The 25,757-nt window shown below is 36.5% G+C and overlaps 1 protein-coding gene across 2 annotated transcripts in view; it reads right to left on the reverse strand.

Annotated features, from left to right (window-relative positions):
• Positions 1-2,705: 2,705 nt before the first annotated feature.
• Positions 2,706-25,757, reverse strand: part of LOC102236062 (epidermal growth factor receptor) — a 43,002-nt gene continuing 19,950 nt past the window's right edge. For both annotated transcript variants that reach the window (XM_023335716.1, XM_005799926.3), the window contains 26 exons: positions 24,340-24,526; positions 24,107-24,238; positions 23,932-24,000; positions 23,562-23,680; positions 23,095-23,236; positions 21,287-21,403; positions 20,602-20,728; positions 20,445-20,518; positions 20,270-20,357; positions 19,799-19,998; positions 19,558-19,690; positions 19,036-19,126; positions 17,004-17,161; positions 16,244-16,282; positions 14,397-14,541; positions 14,184-14,306; positions 12,976-13,074; positions 11,640-11,825; positions 11,361-11,516; positions 10,086-10,161; positions 9,182-9,328; positions 8,655-8,752; positions 8,395-8,562; positions 5,201-5,248; positions 4,985-5,078; positions 2,706-4,212 (listed from right to left, as the gene is read on the reverse strand). In XM_023335716.1, the coding sequence (XP_023191484.1) occupies positions 3,869-4,212; positions 4,985-5,078; positions 5,201-5,248; positions 8,395-8,562; positions 8,655-8,752; positions 9,182-9,328; positions 10,086-10,161; positions 11,361-11,516; positions 11,640-11,825; positions 12,976-13,074; positions 14,184-14,306; positions 14,397-14,541; positions 16,244-16,282; positions 17,004-17,161; positions 19,036-19,126; positions 19,558-19,690; positions 19,799-19,998; positions 20,270-20,357; positions 20,445-20,518; positions 20,602-20,728; positions 21,287-21,403; positions 23,095-23,236; positions 23,562-23,680; positions 23,932-24,000; positions 24,107-24,238; positions 24,340-24,526 (3,360 nt within the window). In that variant the 3' untranslated portion in view covers positions 2,706-3,868. The remainder of the gene's footprint in view (positions 4,213-4,984; positions 5,079-5,200; positions 5,249-8,394; positions 8,563-8,654; positions 8,753-9,181; positions 9,329-10,085; positions 10,162-11,360; positions 11,517-11,639; positions 11,826-12,975; positions 13,075-14,183; positions 14,307-14,396; positions 14,542-16,243; positions 16,283-17,003; positions 17,162-19,035; positions 19,127-19,557; positions 19,691-19,798; positions 19,999-20,269; positions 20,358-20,444; positions 20,519-20,601; positions 20,729-21,286; positions 21,404-23,094; positions 23,237-23,561; positions 23,681-23,931; positions 24,001-24,106; positions 24,239-24,339; positions 24,527-25,757) is intronic.

A 25,757-nucleotide genomic window follows, 5' to 3' on the forward strand; every position in this document is an offset into this window, starting at 1 on the left:
CGGCAGAGAATGTTCAGCGCTCACAATCAATGTTTGATGCAAAGCATGGGATTCTGCACAGGGAAGTATAAAGCGACATCTGCCTTTGTTTTGGTTGTATAGGCAATATTTGTCTCTTTAAAAACTTTTGTAAAAAAACAACAACACACCAACAAGCCCATTTTATTTATTCAAACAAAAAATTTGCAGCATAGAATCAATCTGCAAATTAGAACCCAAGACAATTTAATAAAGAAATAATACAAAAAGATTTTTCAAAGATGATTTCAGCAGTAATCTGAGGATAATCTATAGGATTAACATTCAACATTTCTTTCATTTTAATAATTAATTATATAATTAATTTAATTAGATTTAAATGTTAACCTTTAATTTCCATTTACAAAATATTTTTAAGTGTGTTTGAGCTGAAATAGGCAGTACTGCAAATTCCATATTATGGAATTTTTAAAGATTTTATGTCCATTTAACAGTAAAAACTCTGAAACTCACTTTACATAACTTCACTGTAAACATCATAAAAGGAGTAAATGTATAATCAATTTCGAACCCCACCTATATATAGTCTGTCCTTTTCAAGCTACTGTTCAATTCTGCATTTTAAAAACAATATTAACTCACTGATTACTGGTTAATTTATTGTTCCACAAACACAGATCAGTTTGGTCATATAGTCAATTGCATTCACTGTATTCAAATAAGACTTGTCCTTAGATAGGAGATGTTAAGTCGATCAGGACCAGAGTCCGACTTTAGATTCTATCAACCTGTGAAACATTCCCTGTTGTTATCAGTTTCTCATTGAGAAAAAGGGTCATAGAGGTCTTTACTGATATTTTGAGTGCATCATACAAACCTTGCTATGCCTCAAGATGATAATACAATATGGTGCTATGCAGTAAAATAAATTAAATATAGTTACCCATATAAAGTCATATATTGACTAGTTCCTATTCAGTAAATATTTGGTAAGATATTTAATTTTCAGCATTGCGACTTTTTAAAAAGAAATTAAAACATTTTAGAAATATTAAGGTAATGACTATCAATAATTTGAAATTGCACTGAAATTCACCCTTTCCGTTAGACTTCACTGCAGCATGTGCAACTGCCACTTAAAGAGGGGTACAAATAGTGTTTTTGCACTAATAACTCTTTTATAGTATGATAGTTATTAGTAGTTTGTTTGAAGTATTTGCTTATCAGGACTAAATAATGTGGACTGATGGTTTCTATCTCCTTATGTTTATGGAGTTATGTATTTAAGTAGTCCTACAAATCTGTTCAACAAAATAAAAGATTAGGATTATTTTTAGGTAAGTAGCATGTCTTATGCGACTTATTCATTTTTGTAATAAATTTATCTTAATTACCTTCAGGAAGACAGAGACATGCTAATTTCTGTTCAGTTTTTGTTCAACAAGAAAACCTTGACCTTGATTCTCTTTCAAGTAAGGGTGAAACCACCCAATTAAACCATTTACTAATATTTTCTACTTGTCTAAATTGTAGACAAGCAGAAAACACAAAATCCCAGAAAACATAAAATCAATTCCAGCCCTGCATTATGAGATAGACAAGGGGTTGATGTTGTGACATTAATCTTCTTGGAAAAAAGCTGATGTTTGTTTTGAATAAGTTGGTGTGTTGTTATGGCTCACAACATGTTATTCTGTTTTCTAGTGTACATCCCCTTATGATATATCATAACATTTATTTAAGTTTTATTATAAAGGGAAGTAAAAATAAATTTCCCTTTATAAAGGAGTGTTTTATACTCTATCTAAATCTACATCATGCGTCATATGACTATAAAACTATTACTAAGGGTTTCAGGAAGTGTGCAAAGATAAGAATTGGTGAGGCCTGGGTGGGTGAATACTCTCAATGGGAAACACGATTATCTTATTCCTAACAATAATGATTAACTCTGCTTTTGTAACTGCCAAAGATTGTTGCAATATTACAGAATGCAATCAGCCATCCAGAAAATTCATTGCTTTTGTAGGATGAGCAGTACATGAGCTGGTATGTTCTGGCATTTATAGAAATGTTATGTTTGGCTATCTTAATGATAGTTTTTCTAGATTGTTAAACACAGTAATACTTTTAAACAATAAACTCCTTGTGAACTCACTGGAACAGCTTCATTCAGTTGCATTATTACATGTTTTGATTCTAGTTTTAGAAATTCAAATACATACTTATACATGTGATAATAAGAATTCATATTTTACTTTGTAAAAGCTCCTATGTTTCAATTAATATTGTTTTTATTAACTAAGGGCTAGCAGTATTTCTGGCCACCACCAAGTCAAAAAATCTAAATGTAAAAAAAAAACAAAAAACAAACACATTTTGTTAGCATCTAGTTGCTGCAACAAGCCTAGTCAGCATTTTCAACATAAATACAAACAATTCACAATTTCTTAGCTAAGCATAAATTAAAAATCATCATTACCTTTGATATTGCTAGATAACTACTTTTATTTTATGGATATTCTTAGTTGCCTTGTAGCCTAAATTTAAGACAGCAAGAAAGTGAATAAGGATTTTGAAGCTGACCATAAGATGATTAAAGACTTAAATAGTTGACTGAAGTTCTGACATTACCATAAATAACAGGCTCAGTGGATGAGTAAATCAGGCTCTGTGTTCTTGCATTTCAACATTTACATGCAAAGCTTCAAAACCAAAAACATACCTTTCTATAGAAAGAAAATTTATTCACATACTTTGTTGAATTATACGGTCACAATCAGAAACAAGTGCATATTCACATAGATGTATGACAAAAGTATATTGAGTATTCATGACAGCTAATTTTGAATATATTTAAGGATATTGAACATTGGCTGTACATGTACCTGTGTAAATTATTTTTAAAAAGATGCTACATTAGTTTATTCCTTTAAAACTAGGAACAACATTTGCAGAGGACTGACTATAAAGCAAAGTCACATATGGCGTCAACACCATGTGAAACATCTATCTTATAAAACAAATAAAAAACAGACTTTTGTAATCTCTTTTTACACAGTCTCATTATTTAAAATACCGCACAATGAAATGCTACAGCTAAAGATTACACGCGCATTGGCCTCAGACAGTTCACCCAGCTTTTTATAAACATTATTCAGACAGAAAACAAAATGCATCTGGGATGTTTTTGTGCTTGTGTTTGGCAAGCATAAAAATAAAGACAGGATCTGATTTTAGATAATTGTTGTAGGGAAACCCCCTGTCAAATCTGAAAAAAAAAATACATATATATATATACTTTTATGTTACAAAGTGCTGCAAATTATGAGCCACAAAACAGCAGTGTGAAAACCACCACAGTCCCATCAGTTGTATTTGCTCACATATTCAGTGTTTAATGGACACCAAACTGTTTCAGAACAGAAGCTTGACACTGATTCTACATTTTACATGTAAGGTTTTATTTCTCACTGAATTGGCCTTCCATAAGCCTAAAAATAGTGCTTGCTTCAAAGAAAACTCGCTCTCACCTGGTTGAATTCCTCACTGAGAAATTTTTGAGTCCAACACAGGTCTACAGCACTACGTGTACCACTCGTCATTTCAGGTCGAGCTGTTCAGTTTCAAGCAACAAAGGTTCCAATCCATTCTGCAGCTGTCCTTCACAGTTAGAAGCAGCAGTTCAAAGGTTGACTGAGACACATTTAATCCATTTGCTATCCTGTTTTCAGTTGAGAAAAGTCATTTAAGTTTGTTGCTGAGAAAAAAAACTCTTGCATATGTTTTCACTGATGGTACAACATATTGAGTTTCCAGCCACATAGAATAACCTCCCCAAAGGAAAAAAAAACAGACTTTTATTCACAGATTTATTCAATTTTCGCCCTCAGTCTGGACCAAGGTACTCTACGTTCTCTGCTGCTGGTATGTGTCCATTTGTGTGTGTCTTGAAAGTGGGAGTGAAATCCTGTTGGTAGTCTGGATTGTCCATGCTGTTCTGAGGCCTGTAGTTTTGACCGCTGATGGCCGTGTTGTTAGAGTTGAGGGGTAGGGCGGTGGAGGATGGGAGCTCATTGAGGTATTCAGGTCCATTGGCTCCGTTCTTAAAGTAGTTCAGGTACTCTGACTCTGTATCATCTGAAGAGATGGTTGGAAGAAGGGTGCGAGGTGGACCTGAATGTTGGTAGACGTAATTTATCACATTGGAGACTCCGTTCTGGTTCATGTATTCTGCAGAAAAAAAAACAATTGATAGCGTTTATGATACATTTTATAGTTTTTCCTTTTTTTAGCTAAAATGAAAATCAGTGGAAATATATTTTCAGTGAGAAACAAAGGGATCTTATTAGATAAAGCATTAAGATGATGCTGCTTGTTGTCAGGGTACTGCACAAGCATGCTATCCCACTTTTGTCTTGTTAAACAACAAACTTTAAAGTAAAGTATTTTCTTGAACTATAATGTGATAGATTAACACAAAGTAGTCCATAGTTGTGTGCAACTATGGACCCTTTTTCTTTTATTACAAGCACACATCTTTTAGAGTACACCTCTATCAGTACATATCACATACAAATCATGCACAAAAGATTTATTTTTTTGCCTATACTTCATTCCATAATATATCGAGTTCACTCAGATTGGATGAAGAGTAACTGTGAACAGCAGTTTTTAAGTCTTGCAAGAGATTCTCCATTGGATTTAGGTTTGAACTTTGAGTCATTCAAAGATGTTCCTTTCTATTCATAAAAATAAAACTGCTAGATTTATTCAAAAATGATTTGCACATTGCTTTGTATTTTTCAATTTCTCTTTAATTAAAGTAAATGCAAAAAACAAAAGAGAGTAACATAAAAGGCATATCATAAAAGTAATTTTCAGTTCTTTTTCCTCACCACTAGATGTCTCAGTTTTTGCTGTGTCAAACTAAAGGACATGGAGAAAACTCTGCAGAGAATCTACAGACATTGAGGAGGTTCACATTTAAAAGGCAAATACTCGCCTGGAGCCGGCAGGAAGGCCTGGTCCAGGAATTTGTCTGTGGGGTCAGGCATATATCGGAGAACCGTACTTCCGTCTCTGCTTGGGACTCCATTCTGAAACAAAAGATATAGATTTTCAGTAATCTGACACAATTCCAATTGAAAAATAATGTAAACAGATAACACAAGGAAGTAAGCACAATTATTAAGGAATTTTAAGTTCAGTTTTTGCTTACCATTAAGCCATTTCTGGTTTTGCTGGTCCCTATGCTGCTATTAATGCTCTGAAACAGAAAATAATGAAACATCCAATTAATGTCTCATATAATGTATAAGAAAGTGGGAGTGAAATCCTGTTAGTAGTCTGAATGGACTACCTGTTGCTGGGATCAAAAATTGTTTGATCCCAACAATTTCATTTTGTATTTTATGTCTCCACTGTAAACCATCATTTGCTGTGAATTATTTTAAAGTCTCTCAGGGGCAGAAAGGTTCATGACAATTATGTGTTTTTACTTAAATTCTAAAAAGGCAAACTAGCATTTTCAGGAAAACACAAAGATCAAACTAAAAATCCACAAAGCAGATTTACATAAATTCATCCGCCAAGCCTTGTTGTATCTGTCTGGACTGTAAACGATTAAAAGGAAGCAAGAATGAAGACGGGAATGACAGGTGTGACAATGCAATTACTTTCAACAAGAAAAGGAAATTAAACACAGTGAAGCAGAAAAACATTTCTGCCTAACAGTGAGTGACATAACAAAAGAAGGCTCACACTGAGGTTTTACTACAGTCCTCCTGACTGTCTGCAAAGGTAATCGAGCTTGAAAGCTCACATGAACTGACTGGTGGCTGACAACAGTTCCGGGTAGAAGAGTCTGGCCCACTGATGGCCTACACAGAAGGTCCTTATCAATCAAAAAGCCATCTGGGAGGAAACGTGGGTGTGAGGCAGCTGGAGGACGCCGTGTGGGTGAGATCAGGCCAGGACAGCTGTCAGAGTGAGGGCGGCTGCTGCCAATTTGGGTCAATCCAGGTAACGTTGGCCACTTTTCCAGTTTTACTGGCTCCAGTTCCATGATTAGTTTAGATGCTCATGTTTTTTTTTTTTAATTGCTGACTTACGGTAAGCAGAAGATATTTTTATCCCCTTGAGATGAAAGATGACTTTTTCATTCTGACTTACAGAGTAATGATTTCTGCAGAAATTCGATTTTTCCAAAAACACGGTGAAAATAACTGTTAACTTTTCAATTTTAAACACTTGACCGCATCAAGCTACTACAAGACCATCCTAATCAAACGTGTCTCAAACGTTCATCTACTCTTCATTAAACTTAACAAAAGAAGATCAAAGCAGATATTGTTAATTGATATGTTTATAGATCAAAAAAGGTATTTTTTTTTACTTTTGAAGCATAAACTGAACAGGACAGAAAGAGTAAAAATGAGATTTCTTAGTGTTGGAACTGTTGATCGCCAAACTGAGATGTTAAATAATTGATTGATTGATTTGCTCATGCCTTATTTATTCTTATTTTGATTAATCATGCAGATCAAATCAATAAATAGCTCATTTGAATTACTAACATCCAAATAAATGATCACGAATTCAAAGCAAATATGCTGAATGAGATGCACCAATCATGCTGGCGATGGAAAACATCTCCTTCATGTTTTTCATGGCTGGTACTGAATTCTAGTTTTCTTTCTTTGACCCGCCCATTCAGATTTCTGCTTCTATGTTATGTTTTCTTTCAAGATTTTAAAATATAAGAAAGGAAATGTGTGCTACTTATGACTTAAGACATTGCAGTTTTGAATCAAAAAAGAAATGAGGGAAAAAAATTACAATTATTCCAGGCCCCAGTGTTCATTTGAGCAGGTAATTATGATGAACCAGCTCATTACACTTCTTTTATTTAAATGTATTTAAAGGAAGAGCAGTATTAATGAATATCGGGTACATAATTATGAATCAAATGCACATGAATACGCAGTAGATTAGGGTCAGATTTTGTAAACAGTGCCATCTTGTGGAAGGCAAAGAATATTAAATTGATGTGCAGTGTTTTTGTTCAGGATCACTTACATTTCTTTAAAAACAATTTTCATATGACTTGATGTCTACTCATAGTTAGCAGTTAGCATAAATAGGCAAAAAATTCACTTTGTACAAAAAGATTTTTTTATTGTATTTTTGCTCTCAAACCAAATAAATATCCCAATTTACATTTTTTATATTTATTAAAGCCACATTTAAAGCACAGCATTGGAACTATTAAAGAGTCCATCAATTTTATTAGGAGACCAATTTATATAAACAATACTTAAATGTGTTTAACTTTATTACCCTTTTATGTTAACAGATGTGTCCAAAAAAAGCATGTTGCCAACTTTACTATGCATCAAGATGGACCCATGTACAAAATAAATAAATAAAAACTAATCCAAAAATGCTGCAAAGAAAAGTACACGTTAAGGAACACCTTCAATTTTATTCACTATCATAAAGTTGAAGGTGAGATCTTCAAAGGAGCTGACCTAAATTATTTCTGAAAGATCTGCCACCAGCGCAGAGCTTGCGCAACATTTGGAGCGGTTTGGTGAATCTGCCTGTACAATCTGGAAAAGACTTTTGGACCAAAGTGAGGCTGCAAAGAAAACACTTCTCTCCAAAAAAAATATAAAGCACAGCCTGAAACTGTGCAGGAATTATAAGTATGGACATTTGAGAATTGGCAGGGAGTTTGTCCATTTGATGGATCCCACTTCTGATTATTTTTGACACTTGGAAAACCATTTGTAGATAAAACTACCATGATTGTTTGTTTGGTGCCAACAGTAAAAAATCCATGTGTGCAGCTGATTCTCATCCAATACACTGGGCTTATTCATATTTCTGTTTAAGAGCTCTGCCACAAATAAATCAGATCACGACGTCTTCTAAGAAACCTAAAACAATGCAACAGTTATCAGGGTATTTTCCAGCACAATGGAGCAAAATTCATAAGGCAAAAGTGTGGAAAGAACTTGTTTGAAGATAAGAACTTTGATATTTTGAACCTGAGAACAGAAAGGCCCCAGTTCTTAATGGTACTGGGAATCAGTTGTCTGTTTTCAAAGAACTTGGAGCTACAATACATCTTTTATGGCACTACTAAACCTTTCATCCATGTCAGTAATTACTTTACTTCATATAAGAACAGATGTGCAACAGCATGTTCTTTTCAAAGTAAAAAATAATCGCAAAAGTAAGCAGTAATGTGGCCACATATTTCTCAAATATCAGAGCGAATGTGGGAGAAATATTTCAATTGGATTTGCTTTTGAGAATATATATCCTTTTAGTAATATGAATGTTACTTTTATGAAAGAGAAATGGCTTCACTACTTGTCACAGCATTTTGCACATGGATGAACATACCGTGGAGTGAAGCAACGGGGTGTAGGAGGTGCTTGGGCTGCTGAAGAAGCTGTGCTGTGGCACCAAGTATTCTTCTGCATCTACACCATAATCCAGGTCCCCCCCACTGATCAGGCTGCGGTAAAATTTGGTGTCCGTTGGACTCGGCAGATGCATGCGGTCATCGCCCTGAAAAAGAAATATGACTTAGTTGCTCTAAGACACCAGTAAAGTCCTTCAGCGGACTTACAGCAAATCTGAGAGGTAAGGTACATTTTTACCTGAATGACAAGATAGCGGGGTGGATCTCGAGCCATCTTCGTGAACTCGGCTATTAGTTCTCGAAAATGAGGCCGGCTGTCTGCATCAATCATCCAACCTGTGCAGACACATTCGTAAAGATAATTAATGTTATACTTTTAAGCATAACGGTTTGAAGTTGGAAAAAATCCAACTTATTGATTACCCGGGTCAACAAAAACGCAAGTATGTAACTGCAATGTTGTAATGCTTTCTTTTTCATGTTACAAACACAAGAATCAATATATTTTAACAGCACATTATGTCAAAGACTAACACACAGTATTGTATAACGTTAGGAATAATCTGAAATCTGAAAGCCATTGGTTTCTGATTTTTATTTGTAAAAATATTAGAAAACAATGTCATTTTTCATCCTCTTCAAATGTATGCACTACTTGGTGTTTATCCATCATATAAATAAAATGCATGCATTCTTCTGCTTGTAATATGAAAAGGATTACTTTTTTAAAGTTATGTAAATAGAACCTCAAGAGGAAGTGCTTACATTTCACCATGATCATGTAGACATCTATAGTACAGATTGGTGGTTGAGGGAGGCGCTCTCCTTTCTCCAGGATTCCGGCTATTTCACTGGCTGGTATCCCATCATATGGTTTGGTCCCGAACGTCATCAGTTCCCAGACGGTTACACCTACGACACAGACGCGAGAAGCAGTTGGTAAATGTTAGGGCAATGAGCTGTCATTCACTTTTGTTTTTGCCCCCAATAATGGAGAAGAAACAGAAGTTGACAGGATGTATGCTCCTCAAATATCAGATGCTATCAAAACATGGACAAATTGGCTCCACATGCAGGAGTGGGAGTTGACAGGATGCATTGCAGGGCTGGAGGAACCAAAAGAGGGGGAAGAAAGGAGGAAAGGAAGTCGATCACTTCTGCCAGAGTCTGCTGATGTTTTTGCCAGATTGAGCGGGAGGTGCGATCAAACCCTCAGGAAAGGAAATGTTGGAAGAAGGCCTGCTCTAAAAAAGCCTTGCTGTGTTTGGTTTCACTGTGTGTGTATGGAGGCATTTCTCTGTATGTTCAGTCCTGAAGTGAAGGAATGATCTGAGTGGGATGAGATAACGATTTTCTCTGACGTAAAATCATCCATCAGAACCTGCTGCTGTGTGTGTAATACCTGTTTCAGATGCTGGAAAGAAATATTCCCTTTTTATTGTGTTCTAAAATGTTTAACAGCTTCAAAAGCTCAAGAGTCAACATCCAGTGTGAAATAGAATCTGCTCTATGCTTTCTTTGCTGCTAAAACACTTTATTCAAACGATGTTTCTCAGTGAGCCTGTCATTAATACTCAGGAGAAGCACACAGGCTCAGTTGTTTAAGCTATTCAAAGCTCAATCTGGGGCACTTGAAGTGTTTGCTTTAAATACAGAGCATTAGTCTTACCGTAGCTCCAGACATCGCTCTGATGAGTGTAAGTTCTGTTCAGGATTGATTCAAGAGCCATCCATTTTATTGGTACCTAAAGAACAAAAATGGGTAAAAAGCATAAGATTATCTAAAAAGCTCTGGAACCTGTTTTATGAGTTAAATCATGAATGCATGAAATGGGGCTTCGTCCAGCTAATAATTACTTAACCAGTCGTGTAGCCCAAAACTGTGCACAGCATTGAACTTTCAATCAAAGCTGGTCAGTTGATTACTGGATACACTTCAATCACTTATCAAACCAATACAAACAGGAACTATAAAATGGGAGCATTTGATACTTTGAAGATGTGACAAGACTGGATGTTTCACCAAATTCCTTGATTTATTTTCAAAACTAAACCCAAATAAAAAGATTGTTTTAGATATGGCACCATATCTAGCAAATAAAAAATTAAAGAAAGTGAATAATTTATAAACAGTTTCCACTGTAAGAAAGCTTTTAGAGCCAGTTTGCCAGATATTTAACAATGAATGAAGTGAATGAGGTTATTTGTAAGTTTCAGTAAACTTAACTCTGCTCCAGAAGTCAAAAGTCTCAAAGGAAGTTCAACATAGGACAAGTATTTGAATGCAACTTTAACTTTATGCTTCTCTTAAAAAACCCAGATTTTGGGAGATGTTGACTGGATAATCGGATTTTGCTTTCAATAATTTACAGTTTTTCTTAATTTATCTGTAAGTATAATGATGCTATGAGATCTTCAAAAAATAAATTTTACAAAAGAAAAAAGTACCAAGAAAATTTTCCTGAGTCACAACTAAAGAGCAAAAGTACACAAAAAAATTACAGTTTGCATTTTAATATGAATCCCATGATGTCCTTCAAGTCAGAGGAGGTTACTAAAAAAGAACGGACAAGAAAAAGAGTCCGTGAAAATGTTAAAAATTGTTCTGAATACGCATTCTAGATTGATAGAATAATCACGTTTATCTTGTTGCAAAATATACCAATCCTAATTTTGTATTAAATATAATCATGTTTCAAAACTTTTAGTCTGTAGTGTATGAGTATTTGAAAGTACTTTGCATTCTTGCATTCCTGATATTGTGTAGATATCTTTTTTTTTTTTTTACATTATCATTTAAATTTTCTCAAAAGCATGAACATGAAAAGGTTTAATAACTTTGATAAAATTAAAATGATTAACATGGTGCCATCGATGGCCCAATCCCATCATAATAAAAAACAACAACAAAAATAACAGACTGCGCCTTTAAGACCTAACCGACCTTTCCTCCATCTGCATGGTATTCTTTCTCATCTGCGTTGAGGAGTTTGGCCAGCCCAAAGTCAGTGATCTTGACATGATGAGGAGTCTTGACCAGAACGTTTCTGGCTGCTAAGTCACGGTGCACTAGGTGGCGCTCCTCTAGGTAGTTCATTCCCTTTAATCAAACAAGGAGTGAACTAAGGCATGAGAGCAGCTCTTTTAACAAAAGTTCAATGTGGTGGGTGAAGCATTGTTTTATATAAGTAGCAAAAAGTAAAATAAAAAGTTATTCGCTCACCTTTGCTATCTGAACACACCAGTTGAGCAGGTGCTGGGAGCCAATATTGTCCTTTTTTTCTTTGACGTAGTCCAGCAGGCAGCCGTACGGCATCAGCTGGGTTATGAGTTGAACCGTCGAGGTGAGGCAGATACCCAGCAGACGGCACACATGGGGGTGTTCCACACTGGCCATCACATAGGCTTCCTATAATGCACATGAACATATTGCATGTTGTAGCTGTTTTTTAGGATTGAAACAACACTGTAAAAACACAGCAAAAAGAATTATGTGTCTTGAAGGCCAATTCGCAGAACCCCTGGTAGAAATGTACATGTTTATCCAAGCAACTGATAGCTTGAGAAACATCTGTGGGATACAGAGTGTTGGGGGATAAGTCTCTTAGCAGCGGTCACACACAGCCTGCTCTATTTTATTGCCTGAGAGTGGAAACTCTCAGTCATCATACCAGAAAAGCTGCTTTAGAAAAAAAAAAAGGATAGCCAGCACAAAAAAAAAAAAAAAATGGCTTCTGCTTCTCGCATGGAGACGTGAGCAAACAGTACTTTAAACTAAGCTTTACTTGGTATGCTCCCTGTCACTGCTGAAATAATTGCAGGCCAAATATTTTCTTCATGCTTATTACTGCGTGTCAGTGCTGTTCAGTAAATAAACCCCTTGCATGGAGCTTTGTTATTTTGACAGCAAGATATAAAAGGAGGCTTCAAAGATCTTAATCGTTTTTTTTCTCCATGCCCCAGAGTTAGGCTTTGATGTGAATTCATGTACATGGCAGGATTTATGCACAAGGAAAACCCAGCAGCATGACCACATAACACAAGATTTGAGACACTGATTTTTCTGTTTGTAAAGGTGAACTAGAACAGCCTGCGGCTTCGAAGCTGCATTTCATTTCCGAGCACCTCATCTTCTTAATTACACACCAACGCCTATATGTTGCCCTCCAATGAATGAATCCTATTTCGCAAAACTCCACAAGAGACTCTGTGTGTAATCTGACACACTTTATTGCAAAGAAAACAAGCCCTCGTTAGCTTAAAAAGATCGTCTGGGTTTGCTATTAACTCCCAGATAAATTGAAGTTCTTCTGGCAATCAGCTGACAGCGGCTCACAGCAATAAATCAAAGCCTAACCTTGTCCTTTTTTTTTTACATGACACAAAAACATTTTGATATTTCCTTTCACTTTCATTTTCAATTAAAAACTCAGGCACAACCAGAGTAGAAAAGTAGATGAGGAAAATACCACATTTAATGAATGTCTCTTATCCCAAGCACCTCCTTCAACTTGAAGACCACAGTCCCCCAACCCCGCAGAAAAAATGAGAGAACCTACATCCAAGATCTCTTGATTGGCTTTTGGTGATGTGGCCTCTCTCAGAACCTTGATAGCCACTGGGATCTTCACATCCTCTCCTTCTGGGACCCATAGACCCTGCAAGAACACAGTGTTTCTGTTGAATCATTTTCTATGCTTGAAATGTCAAGAGACACAGGAATATTATACAATGTACAAAGTGATTATAAAGATTTGCGTACATGCACATTTAATAGCTTTCTCATCAACAGTTTTCAGTTTTGTTTGCAATATTTTGGAAATTTTAACTTACTTATTTACTTTTTAATCACAACAACCCTCAAACTGTTTAGCAAAGCTCATATTATGGAGTCATAACACGCAAACTGATATACACAACCAACAGAAATATTTTGTCATTCCCCACACAATTATGGGTAGACTCTTTTGATAGTTGTCCAGCAGACCTTCACTGACCAACTATTAGGAGAGGAGGCCACAAAAGCTCATTGACAAAGAATCAGACTATACACATAGGGTTGAATTTAGAAAGTTGACTGGAAAAATAAAGTGTGGCAGGAAGAAGGTGCTCATTTTGTGATGTTTTGGGGATCTGAGCCACTTGCTGTTGGAGATCCAATGTGTTTTATTAAACAGCACAGCCATCACCTGAAGCTTTCCTCAACTCTCTTTATTAAAATATCTTCATTGGTCTCTTCAGAAATATTCTAAAATTTAGAATTTTGAACCTTCAGTAGCTGTAAGCCATAATCATCAAAACAATCTGAAATAAAAGCTTGAAATATCCCTTTGTAGATATAAAACCCAGACTCTTTCCCATTTTCCCATTTACAAAGGCATTACTGAAATAAATTAACTCTTCATTGACGTTCTAATCAGTCCTACAAACACCGAAATACACACTTGCACACTGTATTTGACTTATCTGTCCTCTATTAGAAGATTTACCTCTTAATTAAGGATGGAAATAAACACACAGTCCAAAGTGCAGATTTTTGTGTCCTAAATACAAATCCCCAAATGTGATTAGAGCAACGGCTTTGACAGAAGCAATGAAGCCAGTCATGCATGATGTAGCAAGTTAAAAATGTGTTGTAATTGAAAAATTGAAAACACATGTAGATCTGTGAAAAGTCAGCATGACGGAGCAACAGAGTTTCAAAACTGCTCAGCACTTGAGTTTCTATTTTACAATAAGCCATTATGCAAGCCAAACCTGTAATTACCTTGTAAACTGTACCAAAGGCTCCTGATCCCAGCACTTTAATTTTCTTAAACTCTGGCTCCTTCAGTATCCGCAGCAGAGCTTGGTTTGGTGCCTGTCCACTTGGAGTGAGAGGTTCAACTAGCTGCATGGAAGGAGAGGGACTCATAAAAACATGACCAGAAAAAAAAAACGCTGTGAATTTGTGCTTTGAGCTTAAGCTGTCTCTCCTTACCGCTCTCTCCTGGAGCAGTCTGCGCATTGTCCTCTTTCTCTTGATGTGGCGGCGGCGTAGGAGCACAAAGACAGAGAGGCCTGCGATCAGAACTGCCAGCAGTCCACCAACAACCCCAGCTGCAATTATGGAGAGACCTGAAGGCCTTCCAGAAATATATAGAAAAATATGTAAGTATATAAACATAAAGAACACTAACATACCTGAAGACACAAAAGAGAAGAAAAAGTAGATAAACGGAACCAGAAAAACCGATACAAATATGTTTTATACAGATGGGAATGAATTTATTGGCCTGCTGAAAAAGCAACATCAAAATTAACTATTCTTTTATTACAGTACAATAATTTCATATTGACTTTGTTTGAAAATTTTTTCCAGGCGTATAATTACTAAAGCTAAGCTGAAAATGTGTTATCTTCAGCAGATTTATGCTCCAAAAGAAAACACTAAATCAACATTGAAATATTCACCAGACACAAAGTCATCCTTCTTCCACGACCATCTCAGTCCAGAGGCCTGAGTCTAATTGAAAACCTTTGTGGTGAGCTGAAAAGACCATTCCAATGCCTATTCTTTTGACTCCGGATTGGGTTTGCGTGTACTTACAAAAATTGGTCTGTTCTTGTCTCTTTACAGTATTTCTTTTGGCTTGAAATTATAGCATTGACTCAGTCACCACAAAAGCTTAGTTTGTCTTGCATTGCACGGATTGTGTGCTTATGGTTTTCCTGCTGCTTCTCAAAGTAGTTCAGTTTAATGTCCAGCACCTTAAGCACAGTTCCTGTGACAATCTGCACACAGGTAGCAAGGCTTGTATTTTTGGCAGACAACAGCTTTTTCCATGCAGCTTTTCCATGAACACCATTGTTGCTCAGTGTTCACAAGATGACGCCCTTAAATCTTAGCCAATGTGGGAAAGGGCTGCTCAGTTTCTTAGAAGTTATACTGGGTTTTTTTATGACGTGACCGATAGTCGTTGGTCAACCAGTTCTGGTCAGAGTAACAATGATCTCGAGTTTCCCCACATTTGTACACAACCTGTCTGACTGCGGATTGTTAGAGTCCAAACAGATCCCAGAGATAAATTAGTAACATTTTCCAGCCTGATGAGGATTGACTACTTCTTTTTTGGTGGTCTTCAGAGATCTGCTTTGTTTGAGTCATAGTACAAAATCCATCAACTTCTTTTTGAAAGTCAAAACTTTGATAAATTAAATGTGGTGGATAAAAAAAATCTTTGTCATTCTATCAAGGTTCCTGAACAAATGTTATATAAAAATTCAATACACTTTACAAACTCAGTTCTTTGGAGTTTAACCTCCTTTAAGTTAATTTCAGATTATAAAATATTTAAGTTTCCTTAATTATTGCAGATAGGAAGGAAGGAATGAAAGGAGGAGGAAAGGAAAGAAGAAACAAAGGGCAGAAAGAAGGAAAGGTACAAAGGAACACATGAAAGAAAAAAGGAAATAAGGATGAAAGCAAGAAAATAAGGAAAAAACATGAGAATGGAACAAAGGAACATGAGGGAAAATTAAAACAAAGAAGAAAAAAGGGGTTGAGGAAGTATAGAAATATATGGGGAAGGTAAATGGAATAAAGGACAACATTTTGCTACTGGAATAAAAAGTATTCAGATTGCATAGTTCTACATACTTTGTTCAACAACCTTTTCCTATTGATTGAAAACACCTAACTAATTCTTACTAAAAGAGTTCAAATTAATCAAGTTAGTTTTTTTTTTTTAATGAGTTCATTGAGTTTCCATTTGTCCTACGCCACACTTGCACAGTAACATTCAAACTGTGAATGACTCAAACACATTCAGTCAAATGTAAGCTCACCTTTCACCTTGGCAACCTTCGGGACCTGGTCCCACACACCTGAAGACACAACAAGTCTAATGAAAATATGGTCCATAAACACAACAACATGAAGTAAAACCAGGCTTTGCAGGCAGTAACCATCAAAAACATATGACTGTTGCTACACGTCCTAGTGTTCTTTACTTCTGCCAGCAAAAATATTTAACATAGACTAAATATTCTGAATGGATTCATAAATCACTCAGTTCAGCTGGGAACTATTTATTTCCACATTTCCAAGCTATTGAAATGTTTTAGAAATATATCAGTTTCTCCTTTCTTTACAAGACACACACAAAAGACCCAGTAACATGACTGCTCTCAGTGGTCTGAAGGTATGTCAGACCCATTTTCCTTCTCACTCATCCATATACCACCAAGGCTCAGTGTTGATTGTATATCACAGGGAACATTTGGCTCGCTTTCATTTCAGATTTGTATCGGTATGGTTTTGCTCCACAAAGGACTACAGACCACTAAAATTAAACACTGCAGCTAGAGAATAAATAAATACAATAAAAAAGGGAAACCAATGGAGACTTCAAATGAAGAGGGCAACAATATCTGGAAAAACATACCAACATACTCGTCTGTTTTTTTCATTTTGTCTCCAATAAAATCTCTTGACTTCTGTAAACTTAGCTGACCTAGCCTTTCAGATTCATGCCATTGTTCCACCAAACAAACATTTTCAACTCAGAAACGTAATGTTCAGCTCTCGGGTATCAACCGTGTTTACCCCTTGGTGCAGTTCTTGTGGCACAGCTGGCACACTCGTTTCTCATCTACGTATTTCCACACCAAGGTGTCACCCTCTCCAGGCACGCCTTGGGGACAACGGGGCACGCAGTACAGTCCATCCTGAAAGTTGGCACACTTTGTACAGTTTCCAGGACCCTGGAAGAAAAAAATACAACAACACACTTTTCATGTTTACAACTCTATTGACAATTGCTGCAAATATTATACTGTCAAATATTACAATGATAATTCTTCAAAGGAAACTGCATTTATCATCCTAATAAATGTGGAAAATGTTTGCAAAATCCACTCCCTTTAAAACAAAATAAAAAATGGTTTAGAGTTTTTTTAAAAAAACATTTTTTTTTATATCTGATAACCCTAAAAAATTAAGCAAGCAACATGGTGTTGGCAGGATCATGATGCAGGGAGGCTTTTTAGCATACAGTATATTGGCCTGAGTTCATACAAAGAAGGATCGAGTTAAACACAGAGCAGTCCTGGAGGAAAATCTTGCAGGTGTAGCAAGCAGACACCAGACGAGGCAGTGCTATAAAGGAATAGATTAGATCAAAACAGATTCATATGTTAGAATGGCCCAGTAATGCAGTGCATGGCCAAATAAAAATACATTTGGGCTGTAGTTCATGTAATGGATTTATTTACATTAATCCCACTTAATACTTTTGGTATTAACTGGTGATGACAAATTGCTTTTTTTGTGTTGAATTAACTTAGAAGTTACAGATTTTTAACTTCAAGGAAGTTTTTACTTAGATTTTATTTGAAACAATTAAGTTCAATGTCATGTTTGTATCCTACGTCTGACATCATGACGCAAGCTTCACCAGGGACAGATTCTGTACCAGAGTGCTGTGGTGGTGCAGAACAGAGCACAACCCACATAAGGAGACCTTAATCCTCGACACGTGTCACAGGTTCGATTCCCGTACTGATGGCCTTTGCTGCATGTCTTCCCCCTCTGTCATTACCCACTTTCCTGTCTAACTACTGCCAAATAAAGGCAACCTACGCCAAAATACCTTAAAAAAAGATCCTTGATTAGTTTACTTATTTATTTGATGTATACTAAATGATTTGAGTATGACTGACTTAAATTTGTCAAGTTAAACCAATTTAATCAATTAAGTTGGATAAACTTAATTTAATTAATTGTTACCAATTGAAGAAATTCAGTTGATTCAACTATTTTCTTTGTAGTTCGATGTCAATGTACTACAATGGAGGGTGTAGAGAAACACCCTCCAAAAAAACCAAAAAAATAAAATCAATGTTCACTGATGCTCTCAATACAGACAGAGAGTCTGAGAGAAGAAATGAACTTAAGAAAAAAGAATTGGCCAAAAGATCAAGTTTCTAGATGTTCAAAGCTAGAGACTTACAGTACTCCAAAAGACTTGCAGCTGTAATTGCAGCAAAATTTCGTTCCACAAGCTACCGCCTCAAATGGATGCCAGTGCCACGTATAATTTTTCTTCCACTTCACAATTATAAGCTACTTTGCCGTGTCAAATAAAATCCAAGTAAAACATACTGAAGACTGTGGCTGTAATATGAGAAAATGTGAAAAACTTCCAGAGGTGTGGATAATTTTCCAAGGCGCTGTGTTTATCTTCTGCACAGGATTGCAGTATCTTAACATTTTAATACCACAGGTGAGCATCTTTACTCAGTCAGCATTTCTGTTGTTGACAATGATGGCATACATTTCCCCTGTTATATTTTTAAAAAAGTAGAGGCCTAAACTTGTTTTAATCAAAATACAGGATTATGCGCATAAAAAAGCAAACAGTTAGCCAACTTCATCTCACAGTCACACCCCTCCTTCAAACACAACATGTCTTGCGGCTGCCCTGCAGGATGATCTGCTAAAGCTGCCGCTGATGGAGAAATCGCTGACACTTCTGGAAGGGATTTCATGCAGCATTAATGTTAAGATGTTCATCAATTATGTTCACAAATGTGCTAAGCGTGAGTGTCTTTTCTTTAACTGCACAAAATATACGTACCGGCGCCTGACAAGTTGCTGTCCCGTTCATGCGTAGACACTCAGGGTCACACTCCATGCAAGTTTTATTCATGACCGCCTCCCGTGGCTCGCTGCAAAACAATTTAACAAAATTAACAAAGCTGACAGACTGCTGCTGCAGGGCAGCTTCAATTTAAACAGCTTCATTTGATCTGCTTTTTGCAGGGCCAAGTTAAACTGTAAGCATGTCAAGATTCAATGTTTGACAAATATCTCCAAAGATAAACAGATGTTAGTGCTATGTGCCATTTTTCCAACAATGTTTGTCTTACATCTTCTAGAGATTTAACTTCAGAAATACCCTGGATCTTCAGCTTTCTTTCAATAATCCTCTAATTTATCTAATGACATAGTCTGGAAATACTCATGGTATGACAACAGACTTTGAAGAAATTAACTATCTTACACTGAGATCTAATGTTTCAGACTGTTTGTTTGTCTGAAATAGAGGACAGCAGATTTCAATGCTTAAAAAGGAATCAAGCCCAGATTCTTCCCTTACCCCTCCAGGATGTTGCAGAAGTCAACACAACTCCCGCCGCGGCTGTAGTCACGGCAGGCGAAACACATGTCCGGGCCTAGGCCCCAGCAGCCGTCTGCTGTACACTTCCTGTCACAGGTCTTATTCCTCAGGACTAAAACCAGATGTAAAATTTTAAACAGAGTTCTTGATAATTTCCCCAGTTTTGAAATTTGTTGGGTCATTGCAAAATTAAATGCCTGAAAAGCAACGGAAATCTCACCACAAATGGTAGCATTTGCATTTTCATTGACTGTTGCAGTTTGGCCTCCTGATTTGAAGAACCTTTTCCAGTAGCTGTCATCCATGTAGCAAAGGTTGTGATTTTTGATAATGACCACGTCTCCGTCGCTGATCTCCTTTAGTGACCGAAAGCCAAGGTAGTCGATATCGAGCAGTGTCACAACCAAGCTGCGGCTACCACTACCCAAAATATAAGTGCAAAAAAAGGATGAAATAAAAATGACATCCTCTGATAATTTCTTATAGTACATGAAATTCCAAGTGCTAGTCCTTTAAGATTTTTGTAGAGATGAAGAGTCCACGGGGATAAGAAATTTAACAGGTTTAGCACATAGGAAAGGAGGCAAGGTCTCATAATTCTCTGAAGGACTGATAATCTAAAACAACAGCTGTAATAAACAAATTTCACCTTTTTGATAAAGTAGCAGGGTAGTCTTTACAACAAACATACCGCTTTGTTCTTCCTCGAATGATTTCTAGATTTTCAAAAGGCGAGAGCGAGTTCATGCTCTTCGGCCAATCTTGAATCCACAGGTGTCCTGAAGGGACAGATGATTTGTTAATTATGAAGGCGTCCAAGGTTCATCAAGTATGTCATGCATTAGTCACATCTTATATAATCTTACCTGTAATTTCCTTAACCGTTTTAAACACATCCAGCTGAGCTGGCTCCATCTTTGGCGTTTTGGTATAGGGATCACTTAAAAACAACAACAACAACACATTAAAATGGTCAGGAGAACAAATGTTGAGGTCAAATGTCAGAGCAGGGTCAGATCTTACCCATGAATTGATGTTCTAAGGATAGTAATGTCACCAGTGATTTTAGTGCAGTTTTTAAAGGAGCCGATGTTGGTGGCATTGACAGATAGTATGTAAGTCAGGTCTCCATACCCAAGTCCATTACACACTGTGGAACAATTAAAAAAGCAAATAATGTGTTGAAATTACCATTATTTCCATAAAGAAAAACTAGCAGAGATATTTAAAAGCCCCAAAACACAAATCACATAAGACATTATTTTCCAACATTTGTTATAATAACTGGATATGAATCTGGTAAACTGAGATGTCAGTTGATGGAGATCCAGTCAGAACGACAACATTGATGTATGCTCCAGACATATAAAAATTTAAACATGCCACTTTTGTTATTATTTTCTGTTTTAATAATAACAATAATAATTGATCAAATGTATGAAGTGCTTTGAAGGACACTCAAAGTATATTGGCCATATATCTAATATAAGAGTATAAAACTTAGTTATATTTAGTCATAAATTATTTCTAATTACATTATAATACAAGTCAGCTTTAGCTGAAAAAATGAAATCACTAAAACTATAAAATGTTTAATAATACATGCAAATACATGTTTTTTAGAAGCATTAGTCACTATACCACAGTCATTGCTGCATTTTTGTCAGAAACATTTCTTCATTTGGATAGTAAAAGCTTAACCTCGAACCTTTTGGGCACAGTCCGTTACACTTGGCACACTTCCTGATACCTCCTTCTTCCACTTCATATGTGTTACCGCTGCATGTCCGCACACACGCACCATGATCGGTCACAACATAATTATCTGGAACAATTGAAAAATAGAGCTATTCAGGCCAACACTATCACATTTATCAAACACAGTCAGACTATTAGAAAAAAAGACAGAAAACATAAATATTCTGTAGATGATTTTCAGGAGCAGCAACCACATAGCTGGAAGTACATCTAGTAGGTCACATGGACTGAATCATGCATTAAGTTAAACTTCTAAAAGATGGGATGTTGCATTAACACACTCTGAAGCACAATAGTTTTCTTTCTTGTTTCTATAGTTTATTATTAAACTTGAACAAGCTCACCTTTTAATGTCTAACAAACCTCAAGGACAACCTGAGCAAATGTTTAGTATTGCACAACATGCAAAATATTTCTTATCACATATAATGTGTATTACACATGCAACCCGCTAATTCTATTTGCAGTATGTATCCATGTCAGCGCAGATGCAAACTTTTTTGTTAGGGTAAACAGAGTGCAAGACTTTATTTCTGTTATTTCTTAAGACTGTGGTTTGCAACAGTGTTTTCCAACTCTGGTCCTAAAGGTGCATCACCCTCTGTGTTATAGGTTGTTTTCACATCTGATAGTCCAGTATATTCGGTTCGATTAGGGACCAAAATTCTAACATGTTACATTTTCAGCTGCTGTGGTTCACTTTCACATTGCGCTGTGTCAAATGACTCAACTTAGTTGAAAAACCTGTTGCCACCCTCACCTGTGGTGGCGTTTCACAGAAAACTACTGAAGGAAAAGACACAAAAACTTAATTCTTCACAAAATGTAAGCAAAAATGGAGTGGCGTCAGAAATTGATTTTAATACAGAGATGCTATGTTGTGACCTTGTTACGGCCTGCACAATAATAGGGATTTACTGCTGATTTCACCAGTTGTCCAGCAGACAGTATCTGACACCCTCCACAAGGACAGTAAGCCAGAAAAGGTTGTTGTTAAAGAAGATGCTTGATTACATAGTGTTTTGTCTAAGAAATGTATGTAAAGTGAAGATGAAGGAAACAGTATGGTAAAATAAAATGCAACAGGGATAGCCACAGCAAGCGTGAACTGGTCCTGGAATCAATAACTTTTGTTGGACTTGTGTAATTTAGTAGCCTGGTAAAAGTCATGCCCTTGTTCTATGATTTGCTTCATACAGATAGTCTGCTGAAGATTTTAAATTGTAACCAAATGCTAATGCTTGGCCATGACATAAGAGATGTGCTGCATCTGCATCTGCACCAACAATAATGTTTACGGGAAATTGGGTGCACTCTAAACAACCATTCCCCACTGCGAAGAGAGATATCCCGAGCTGAACGAGGCAACGCTTAATATTAATTCAATATTTGGAAACATGGCCAACATGGACTTCGTTCACTTCCTCCGCTGCCATTGCGAACAGACTACAACTCTAAAACAGCACAGTCATCATTCACAACTTCTCCTTCTTTTGGCCCAGTTGAAATTCCACCAGAGAATCAAGCTCAATGGGAGAAATCCCAGACAGAGCAGTGAAGGTAGATGGGAATTGAGCAGAATTTCACTGGAAGCCAGTGGCCAGGCTAGTAATATACACATTTTCTGAAAAAGTTAATTTGGGGTTGCTAAGTGATAATTATCCCCATTAAACATTTTAATTATACTTTATAGACATGGATGGATGTATTGATGGATGGATTTACAACAAGAAAACAAAATGAAAACTATGTTCTTACGTGGGCAGTTTTTCACGCAGGTGGCACCAAAGTTGTACTTTCCTTGGGGGTTAGGGACCAGCTGGTGTAGGTTGGGATCATAGCGCATAAGGCCAGGGCAGGAGTCCTTACAAACCCCGTCATCCTGGAAGTCCCGACAGGCCTGCAGCACAAACAACAGTCATCTAGTGCAGCGGGACCAAAACAGAGCCCCTTCCTAACGATAACACTGCATTCCTCTATCATAGCCTTGGCTTAATTCTCAAAGCTGTACAGAGCGAGTGTGCAGACACTGGTACCCAAGGCCCTGCCAAATAAAAGATTTAATCAGCAGTTATGAGTCTCTCTGGTATTAAAACAAAAACATTTCCAATCATAAAAGCAGAGGTTGCTAAGACAGGGCTAAGTTTTAAATAGAGTTCTCAGCCAGATTGAATAGAACAATATGAAATATTGAGTGTATTCATTAGTTGTGTTCTTTATCTCACCAGGCAGTCAGCGGCTGTGGGCCCTGTGCATCCTGCTGCACAATGCTCATTGCAACAGTCGCTTGGTGAAGGTCCTTTGCACCTCTTTGAGCACTGCTGTGCACAGTTCAGCTTGGTCACTGGAGATGACACAGGTACAAACACAGTGGGTTTATGCTTTACAAGAGGTCCTTTTCTTATTCTGAAAAATAAATAATTTTAAAATACCAAATCCTACAATGCTTAAGATATTTGAAATACTAAAATTATGTTGGAGTGTGTGTAAACATGTATAATAAAACTATAAATAGACAATTTTACTATTTAGTGGATAGAATAGTTTGGATTCTGACATGACAATAATTTTTTTTTTAAATCAACAAGAGCTTACGGGTCTGACAGTTTTCTGCACCAGGTGCCCAACATGAACCATTGTAGCAACTTGAGTGGCATTTGTTACCTGTAAGAAGAAAAGTAAGTCACATCTCACCTTAAAAAAATGTCACAAATTAACAGAAAAAAAGGTTGTGCTTGTTTTTCCTTGTGCTGTGAATGGAAGCACTTACAGAGTGGGTTGTTTCCGGCCACTTGAAGTTCCATGCTGGGTTTAGTATCGGCATTGACAATATCAAACCACTGAATTGTTTCTACATTACAAAGCTTGTTGTTCAAAAACTTTACACCTCCTCTGAGAATTTCTGCAAACAAACACGAAAGGCAGTTCCAAACTATGATGCTTAACTGTTCAGCGTCAAACATAACGTCATGAAATATTTGATCTTTTTAGGGTTCCATCTACCTGTTAGGCTGGTCAGAAGAAGCTCAGTGGTTCCCTGACCTGTATTTTTATCAATATTGGCAAGCACAGAAAGTGCAAACTTTTCCTCATAGAGGGAGTGACCCCGAATGATGCGCAGATTCTCCAGGGGAATCCTAGAAACTGTGTTGAGGGCAATCAGAACGTAGCCACTCACTTCTTCAATTGACTGTGGAGAGGGGAAAGAAAAAAATACTCCTAGTTGTTAGCCTCATACAGGATCTGACAATTCAGGGGTTTTTTCAGCTATGCCAATAAAACTGAAGACATGGTGAGTAATAATATAATTGCAATTTTATACAATATTCGAAATATATTAAAAACTGAAAATAAATAAATAATTAAGTAAGAAAGTAAGAAAATATTTTTTACAGAATTTGAACCTGGTGAAACTAAGATTATGCCATTTGAGTTTTGTCTCAAGTGGTATATTTGTTTTTTTAATGGTAAATAGAAGTTGTATATATATTTTTGCACAATCCTTTGTGCTCTGACTGTTCTTTCAGCAAATGGCATTTTTTGAATTTGTACACACCCTTTATTGATTAATCGATTGCTAAATTAGTTGACGATTACTTCAAGAAATGATTCATCAAGACTATGACCTTTGAGCAGAATTTGCCTCACTTAAATTTCTTCAGTTTTTGATTTTTTTGTCACATTAAATGTTTTCCAGAAAACCATCAAGGGGTTTTACTTGGCAAGACAGTTTGTTTGATGGCCTCAACCTTTCAAGAATAGCAAAAGAGCAAAAGAAGAAGAAAGGAGTTTTCACAGCAACATATAAGGGTCAATGTATTTTTTTTGTTTGCCAATTTTAACATTTCAAGAAAAGTTTCAGTAGGAAAATGTTTTGTTTGTCCCATTTAAGCATCTCATAAATGCACATCCTTTGTCATGCTCCCAGAACATAGCAAAGAAACACAGGAAGTCTGTTAAATATGAGTTCAAAGTTTTATATTGTTTGGAAAGAAGGAGAGCATTTCTTTTGTTTAACATTTTAAAAATAAATTCCAATTAACATAATATGTTCCAATAACTATTCCTTTCAAAGACATGATTTGTTTTGTGGCTCTGTTATGATTGGCAGATCTTTCTCACTGTCGGTACAAAGTTAAATGTTAGTATTGTTAGTCCAACAAGTATATTAATCCAGGGTTAAAATACCGCTAAGAGAGATATCCATTAACTCATACATTTAACTCAGATTCGCACACATTTGGTTTTTGACATCTGCACAGAGAAAGGTGAACAAGGTACAAATGGGACATTAAAAAGATTCCCCTTAAAACTGCTGTATTGTATCTGCTGACTACTTTACTCTGTGCTTGTGTGGGCTAGCCTGAAGCCCAGGAGGGTGTGTGGTCCTATAACACATCTCCCCAGTGCTCAAAATCTTG

The sequence above is a fragment of the Xiphophorus maculatus genome, chromosome 6 (assembly GCF_002775205.1).
Source record: "Xiphophorus maculatus strain JP 163 A chromosome 6, X_maculatus-5.0-male, whole genome shotgun sequence".
NCBI classification, from domain to species: domain Eukaryota; kingdom Metazoa; phylum Chordata; class Actinopteri; order Cyprinodontiformes; family Poeciliidae; genus Xiphophorus; species Xiphophorus maculatus.